The sequence below is a fragment of the Zingiber officinale genome, chromosome 1B (assembly GCF_018446385.1).
Source record: "Zingiber officinale cultivar Zhangliang chromosome 1B, Zo_v1.1, whole genome shotgun sequence".
NCBI classification, from domain to species: Eukaryota; Viridiplantae; Streptophyta; class Magnoliopsida; order Zingiberales; family Zingiberaceae; genus Zingiber; species Zingiber officinale.
The window spans coordinates 29,754,035-29,762,261 of NC_055986.1; the positions used below are offsets into that span (position 1 = coordinate 29,754,035).

Sequence of the window (8,227 nt, forward strand, 5' to 3'; positions counted from 1 at the left end):
GGATAGGGAAGCGAAGACCGACCATAAACTGGTCTCGGAATAGACATATGGTGTCTGTCGACGGGTCATTGGGCCGATTGAACGAAGAAGCCAGAATGATTTTGTGATCAGAGGGGAGCTCAAAGGCGTTTTTAAGGCTCTCGGCGTCGTCCGCATCAAACATAGTCTCCATGGTAGTGTACCAGAGACCGGGAGCGAGGTCTGATAGTTGTGAAGAGCTCGTCATGGTTAAAATACGAAGGGAAAAGAGTCCGAGGGGAAGAGAGGCGAGCAGAAAACACAAAGCAAACACTGGAAGTACCAGGAAACGAAAAAAGATAGGAAGGAAGATTTAGGAAGAGAGCTTACAGAAGGAGAAAGTCGTCGCCGATGAGATGTAGAGGATTGCCAGAGCATAGGTCGCACAGGAATCGCTGGCAGCTTTCGCGGAAGAGGCAAAGTGAGAAAGGAGCCGACGTTGCGGCTTTATAAACTCTGGGCTCGGGCGACCGGAGCCATCCGATCTAGGTCACGGGAATCGGAGCGCAGATCCAGTCGTAGAATTCAAACCACCAGACGTCACATCAGTGCCTGTCGCTTTGGACATGCGGCGACTGTGACGGTGACACGTGGTGTTTCCCCATTGGTCCACATTTAATGAACGCAATTAATCGGCATGGGTGCGTGTTTAGCCTTAATGGGGGTGATTTGCACGAATTCCCAAGAGGTTCTTATGACGTCAGCATTGACCACATGTGTTTGAAGACGCCGAAGGAGAAAGCTCAAGTACAGACACGCGAAGCGCCAATCGGCTTCAAGGATCGGTCCTATGGCCGACCGAAGCTCTTCGACAGACTGACCAGAGTCCACCCAGCATCACGGCTGATCGACCGATTAGTCTCAAGACTTCTTCTGTCCAGTCAGTCGGACTTGCAACCTCCTTCGACTAGACTTGAGGAGGAGGCATGTGATGCGGTGATGAGGAGCCCACCCAGTGGATGGTCATTGCCACGGTGGAGGTCAAAGGTCAGAGTCAGGATGATCAACGCCCCTGTACCATCGGCCAGTCAGTCGGCCCACTCTCCCGACCGAGATAGAGAAGGTCCGACCCAACATCATCATAGCTCGGTCACATACCGAGCTTCTGACACTCAGAGAAGTGTCTGGGGAGCACACGCCAAGCGGCCAGCCCCGCTCAGATGTACCTCGGAACCAGCCCAGCGGAGCCACGACCGAGCAGATTACATTCAAAGCAGAGCTCGGACAATGGGTAGTTGGCCGAGCGACCATCCTGGTCGACCCGAGAACAATAGCGTCCGGACGACTGATGGTTGGCCGAACAGCTCACCCGCTCGGCCCAGTAACGGACAAGAGGATGATTTGTGATATCCTTCTGGGAGCGCGTGCCATCGACAAACGACATGGTCGGCGGCATGGTCAGGTAGTGGATCGTACGACGGAAGCTTCCACTGTCACGTTAGAGATATGCTTGGGTCGTTAAGATATGTTGTCAGGAACACTTTCCTGACATGTCTTTTCAAAAAAACTTTGAGAAACGTGCACGTCTCGAGGAGCGTGCATGCGCACCTCCGAAGCCCTATATAATGAACCTCAAACTTCAACGGAGGTATACTAATCTTTACTGTAATCACACTGTTATTCTGGCTCGACACTGACGTTGTTGTAATTGTAGGTCTCTCTCTAGCTCGAAGTCCACGCACAATCAATAAGAGCACCACGTCCCCCAACATTCATTATCTCGACTCAGGATCAATAATAATAATAATAATAATAATAATAATAATAATAATAATAATAATAAGAGTATATTAACTACTAATACAAAATCAAGAAAATCCATTCAAATTATTTAATTTGAATAATTTTGAAGATTAGTCACACAATTTTCGCCCACAATTATTTTTTTAACTTTAAATATCTGCAGATATCCTTTCCCTCTTAATTCTAAATTATATATATGATATAGATTATAGTGCTATTAAATATAATTTTATAAATTTTATTAAATTTTATTATAGGTAATACTTAATTACATATACTATCAATCTGTTTTTAAACCCTACTAAATCATTTCTAGATGCTCAGGAGAAAATTGCAGGTGATGGACAAATAAAGTTTATGAAAGAGTAAACACAGATGCAAAGAACACGAGTGGATGAATGGTTACAACAGCTAGAGCAAACAAATGAGCATTTATAAAGGAATTATTCATCATTAATAATAGAATCACTAAATGCAAAATGTTAATACCAAATTTGATAGCAATAACTGAAAATCATCTAACTATATCAAATACCTAACAAATAAACTAGTCTCTTGCATATTATCGAAACAGATGAATGTTTGATAGCATAGTTACAATACAAAGTAAAAAAAAATAAAAAAAATCTTCAAGTTGTCAAGATGGACTTGGTGCAGCAGGGTACCCAAACAGACGTTCAGATAATTGAAGAAAAGAAAACTAAGCAGAGACGGCAGTGCCGGCAGTAAGTGCCAGACGCTTTCTCGCCTCCTCGATAATGTTTAGCTTGATGCCCTTGCCCTTGGGAAGAGATAGCCATGGCTTCGTTCCTTTCCCGATGGTGAACACATTGCCCAAACGAGTCGCAAACTCATGCCCAGTGGCATCTTGAATGTGGACGGTCTCAAAGCTTCCCTTATGCTTCTCTCTGTTCTTGATCACCCCCACGCGACCAGTATTTCGCCCACCAGTCACCATGACCACATTTCCAACATCAAACTTGATGAAATCTACGATCTTCGTGGTCTCCAAGTCAAGCTTGATGGTGTCATTGGCCTTGATAAGTGGGTCTGGATAGCGAATAGTGCGGCCATCATAAGTGTTCAGATAGGGAATGCCCTTCTGTCCGAATCGTACGGATCTAACCTTGCAAAGTTTGAACTTCATGGGAAATGCATGATTTTAGTACTCCAAAAGTTCAAATTCTTATACAAAATGAGCAACATCAGTTAAGCAACTAATTGTTTTCTATATAACAACTAATACTTAATCATCACATTTTTACCTGCATATAGTACCGGTCAATTCATTAAGCTTATTTGCATTAAGTAAACAAAATCAACCCTCAATCCTCTCTAATTTTACAAGTCCAAGTATCATTAGCAAATTCGAAACAATACAGCAATTGCACTATTATACCTACAGCAATTGCACTATTATACCTATTCAAAAAGAATTGTTAGACAGGTAGCAAAACATGAAAGAGCTCATGAGAAGTCCAGATTGGCCAATTATAATGTGTATTTAAATTCATCGGCATTTTATAGCAAGATGATCAACAAGTATTCATGAATGGAAAAAAGCACAATGTCCAGATACCTTAGCCTCTTCATCCCTAATCGAGTGGAGACAGAAGCGTCCTTTGGTGTCATAAAGGAGACGAAAATTCTCGTTACTCTTGGGAATCGACACAACATCTGCAAAATAAAACCATGTAGTTATAGATAGTTTTTCATTGCAGGATAAAACTTAGCACAAAGAAGACAGGTTTATAACCCATAAAGGAAGATTGATCACATACCCATGAAACCAGCTGGATAAGTCTTGTCAGTTCTGACCTTTCCATCAACCATTACATGGCCTTGCATCAAAATTGCAATCGCTTCCCGATATACAAGAGCATATTTCAGTTTGTTTCTCAAAATAAGTATCAAGGGCAAACATTCCCTTGATTTATGTGGGCCAGATGATGGCTTAGGAGCCTAGTAAAGAAATAAAAGTCACTAGTTAAACCTATTACTCATATATATATATATATATATATATATATATAAAACAAAAAACATCGAGAGGCAAGATTTACTTACAAAGGCCCCGCCAAGCTTGTCTAACATCCAATGCTTAGGGGCATTGAGCCGTTTCAGATGTTTCTTCAATCCCCTGGCCTGAAGAGAACCAAAGGAAACAAGAACCAAGCAAGATCAAAACTCAAATAGAAACCTTTAGAAATTACACAACAATCAATCAACACTGAGAATGCACGAAGGGATAAAAAAAATCCTACATTTATAATGATTTTGGACAAGGACCTTCAGCATTATCACAAAAATTTGATCCCAAGCCAAATAAAATAGCAACTCAAGCATATCATCACATCTCAACACCACGTTCCTCTTATATTTCAATGACACAAGTTACTATAAATCAGGGCGCAAAATTATTGTTTGCGAGAGTCCACTGAATATAGGTAAACAAGAACCTCTAAGAAACAGTTTCAAATTTCATTATCAACCAGTATATCATTTTCTAAAGTTCTGATGATGGATAAATTCTGGATCCGAATGCCAACACCAATGATTCAGTACTAAGACACGATTGAAGGGAAAAAAAACTTCATGCCTCCTGACAGAACGAATCATTTAAAAAGGAAGTAAATAACCAAAGATCCTTTTTCTGTAGTGAATCGATTCAACAGATGGAGTAAAAGGCATCTAAGAGTTGATTGTCCACAGGGAAATGAAGAACCATCCAGAAATTCTCTGATACAACATCTACGCAATAACTATGATCAATCAGATAAACTCAACACTATCCACAGGACACAAAACTTTCCTAAGGCGACATGATTCACGGATAACGAATCAAGAATTCAAAAAAAAAAAAAATCAGCGAAACAAACAGCAAGCATTCATCAGAAAACTCAAGAGGAAAGAGATGCATCTGAAACCGACGAAGAGAACGAACCATTGTTGCGGATGTCGGCTCCTAGCTCCTGAATACTATTCCGAGTCCCGCCTCGCCACCTCCTTTACCGCAGCGCCGCGTTGTTTAATAGGAAGGAGAGAACCCTAGAGAGAACCCTAGGGTTAAATGACCATTCTGGACTTACTCGGTCAATCTCGTAACAGAATTTGGACATAAAAAGGAAATGTAAATAGGCCAAGGCCCGTCTAGCGTCGGCCCAAACTGACATCAGATCCGGTTTGGGGCGGCCTACTGGCCGTGCCATTAATTTTTTAAATAAGATTTAAAAATATTTATCTTTTATTTAAATAATATTAAATCTTTTTGAAAAATTATTTTTAATTTCATGAATAACTTTAGATTATAACTGCTTCAAGTTTAGCATAATTGCCTGTTTCAATTTGATTTTTGTTTGAAATATATAAACTTTCACAGGCCGAATCATATATTTTCTCTAACGTGAAGACAAGCTGTGGAGTGTATTTTCAGATTTATGTTAATAATCTATGAGTTCGATACCTAGACTAAAAAAAACAACTTCAACCTAAATGGTTGTATGAAAAATATATCTAGGAAGAAAAATTTAGAAATGCTTAAAGTTGACTAAAGTAATTTTAAGGTGGAGTTATTTTGATTAAAATAATTCAAGAGTAGTATAATTTAATTTTAAGCGTCTCTAAAATAGATGAAGCAGATATAGATGAGATTTTTTTTTTTATAATAGCCCTAACGAATAAAACTCGATTTGAAAATGATATATTAACAAGTTGAGTTGGAACGAAACTCGTTTAATTTTTAAATGAGTTATTTTAAATCATTTGTGTCAATTTAATTTGTTTTCAAACCCAATTTAAGTTTAAAAATTAAAACTCAAATCAAACAGCCAACAAACCTTTAACTGTTCAACTCGACTCAACTCGGTTATGATAGATTACACACCTAAAGTCAAGCAAGTGCTCGGCTCAGGAAGAGTCCGCGGGCGCATGTGTAGCATTAGGTCGCACCATGCGTGGCCTTGCATCAGATGCAGGCCACTCTGGGCCATGTTCTGATCTCAATAATGCTTGCTAATATTTTAATAAGTTAACGCTGCACGTTAACAATAATTTTGAATAACTTACTGGTGTGGAAAGTAATTTGATTGCTAATTATACACTACGATGAAAGTTGGGGCATGCAAAATGCAGATTGTATAGGAAAGCTAATTTAAAATCGCTGGGCTGATCGATTATCTGTTGGGAGTGTTTTTTTTTTATTTATCTTGCTATCTGATAGATTATTTTTAAAATTAATTGGTATAAATTGGATGTAAAAAAAAAAAAAAAAAAAAAAAAAAAAAAAAAAAAAAAAAAAAAAGATGTAGATGAGGGAAGGCAATTGGTTTTGGCTGAAGGCAGGATTTGGCGACGCGGCTTCGCCATGTGCGTGGGACCGCATAATTCCGCGTTGATGTAATCACCAAGTTTGCTCTTTTCTTTTTATTATTATTATTTTTAATAAGCAGCCTTCTGTAATTAGCGAGCTAATCCGTAATTAGTCAGAATATACTTGCTAAAAAAGTATTTAATCAAGTATTCTTAAAGTTTTTAGACAAATTGAGACACTTGATGGTCAAAATAAAGAAAATATACATACTAATAATTTACAAGGTTTATTGATATCTCTAGGCATCAAATAACTCCGGTAGTCAAAATTGACAGCAGCGTCACTGTATATAATTAATTAAATCCATCAGCATTAATCCTATTGAAATTGCTGTTAACAATTTTAATTTAATTAACAGTAATTATTTCACGCTCCGCCAATCGTGAAAGGGTTAAAGAAAATAGGAATTAATGTCCCGTGGATAGCGCAAACTATGACACGTGATATCTCTGATGTAATTATCAGGAATTGAGGTTGGTGTAATATCCCTAGGTCAAGGTTGACTAAGCTTGAGTTGACTTAAGGTTGAATCTTTATGTTTTGATTTTGATGTTTGACAATACATGGAGATTGTAGGTGCAATTGTGCATGTAGGAAGATTGTTGGTACAATTCCCTTTTTGGTCAAGGTAAACTAGTTCAGATGTGAAGGAAAGTCAAGTAGGTTAAGGTTGATTGGATACTTGACTGGAAAATCCTGGTGAGTGAAGCCAGGTGAAAATCCTAACTAGGAGGTTAGGCAGAGAAGAAAATCATGGTGAGTGAAGTCAGGTGAAAGTCCTAACTAGGAGGTTAGCCAGAGAAGAAAATCCTAGTGAGTGAAGTCAGGTGAAAGACCTAGTGAGTGAAGATAGGCAGTATGAAAAATTCTAGTGAGTGAAACCAGGTGAAAGTCCTAGTGAGTGAAGCTAGGCAGAAGGAAAGTCCTGGTGAGTGAAGCCAGGCAGATGAGAAGTCCTAGTGAGTGAAGCTAGGCAGAAGGGAAGTCCTGGTGAGTGAAACCAGGCACGGGAAATCCAGGTGGATCAAGGTTGATCAGACACCTGGTGGAGATAAGTCTAAGTGGGTCAAGGATGACCGGACACTTGGCACGAGGAGAAAAGTCCAAGTGGGTCAAAGGGATTGACTAGACACTTGGTGAGAGAGTCCTGGCAGGTCAAGGGTGACCGGATGCTAGGCATGATATACCAACAGGTCATAGTTGACCGGATGTTGATTTAGGGGACTTTGGACTTGATTTTGGGCAAAAACCATGAGCTGGATCAATCAGCCGATCGATTGGCTCATGCCCAATCGATCGGCTGATCGATTGGGCGAGTCCCCGCGACAAGCCTTCTCCCAATCGATTAGTGGATCGATTGGGGAGAAGTGTCGAGCGAACAAAAAGCCTCCCAATCGATCAGTCAATCGATTGGGAGCCTCCAATCGATCGAGCGATCGATTGAGAGGTGGGTTCTCGTGCGATGAGTCCTGGATCGATTGGTTGATATATCCAGGCGATTTCCAGGAGCACAGAGGCAATCTGGATCGATCGGACGATCGATTCAAAGCCTCCCCAATCGATTAGGAGCAATCCAATCGATTGAGATTCGACTGTTGGCGTGATTTTTAACCGTTGGCGAGCGTTTCTCTAGAGAGAACTTCCACGACTTCGATTCTTTCTCTACAGCGACTTCACAGCCACTTCTCCACAGCTCTCATCGTCAGTTCTTGAAGATTCTTAGAGGTTTATGCTGATGCACGTCCAAGTCAAGAGGCAAGGAAGAAGTTAGGGTTAGGGTTTCTTGTGCAAACTTGTAAGATCTCATTGTATTTTGTTTCCCTTTCCTTTCTTCTTGTACTGAGAGCTTGTAAGGCTTCTCCGCTTTCGGAAGTTACCATAAAGGAGTATTTTTCATAGTGGAGGGTGCGTGAGTGTGTGAATCCTTGGATTAATTGCCTCTTGTTGAGGTGGGTACCAAGTAAATCCTCTTGTTAGCGTTGTTCTTGTTTCTTGTATCTTTTCCGCTGTTATCATCTTGAAGAAACAAGCAACGAAGAGCACAACGAGCGTGAAGATCTATTCACGGCGTCTAGCTACATTTCGGTCTCAACAAGT

The 8,227-nt window shown here is 40.2% G+C and overlaps 1 protein-coding gene across 1 annotated transcript; it reads right to left on the bottom strand.

The window, feature by feature from the left end:
* Positions 1-2,293: 2,293 nt before the first annotated feature.
* Positions 2,294-4,846, bottom strand: LOC122054361 (40S ribosomal protein S4-3-like). Its single transcript, XM_042616065.1, has 5 exons — positions 4,706-4,846; positions 3,829-3,906; positions 3,543-3,723; positions 3,341-3,438; positions 2,294-2,902 (listed from the first exon to the last, which is right to left on the bottom strand). The coding sequence occupies exons 1-5, from the start codon at positions 4,706-4,708 to the stop codon at positions 2,462-2,464; spliced, it is 801 nt and encodes a 266-aa protein (XP_042471999.1). The 5' UTR covers positions 4,709-4,846; the 3' UTR covers positions 2,294-2,461.
* Between the last annotated feature and the right edge of the window lie 3,381 nt (positions 4,847-8,227).

Excerpts from the sequence above, each read along its gene's own strand:
- LOC122054361 (XM_042616065.1), bottom strand. Across the intron at positions 3,724-3,828 it reads ACAAGCTTGGCGGGGCCTTT|GCTCCTAAGCCATCATCTGG; the intron begins GTAAGTAAATCT and ends TTTCTTTACTAG. Across the intron at positions 3,439-3,542 it reads TTATCCAGCTGGTTTCATGG|ATGTTGTGTCGATTCCCAAG; the intron begins GTATGTGATCAA and ends TTTATTTTGCAG.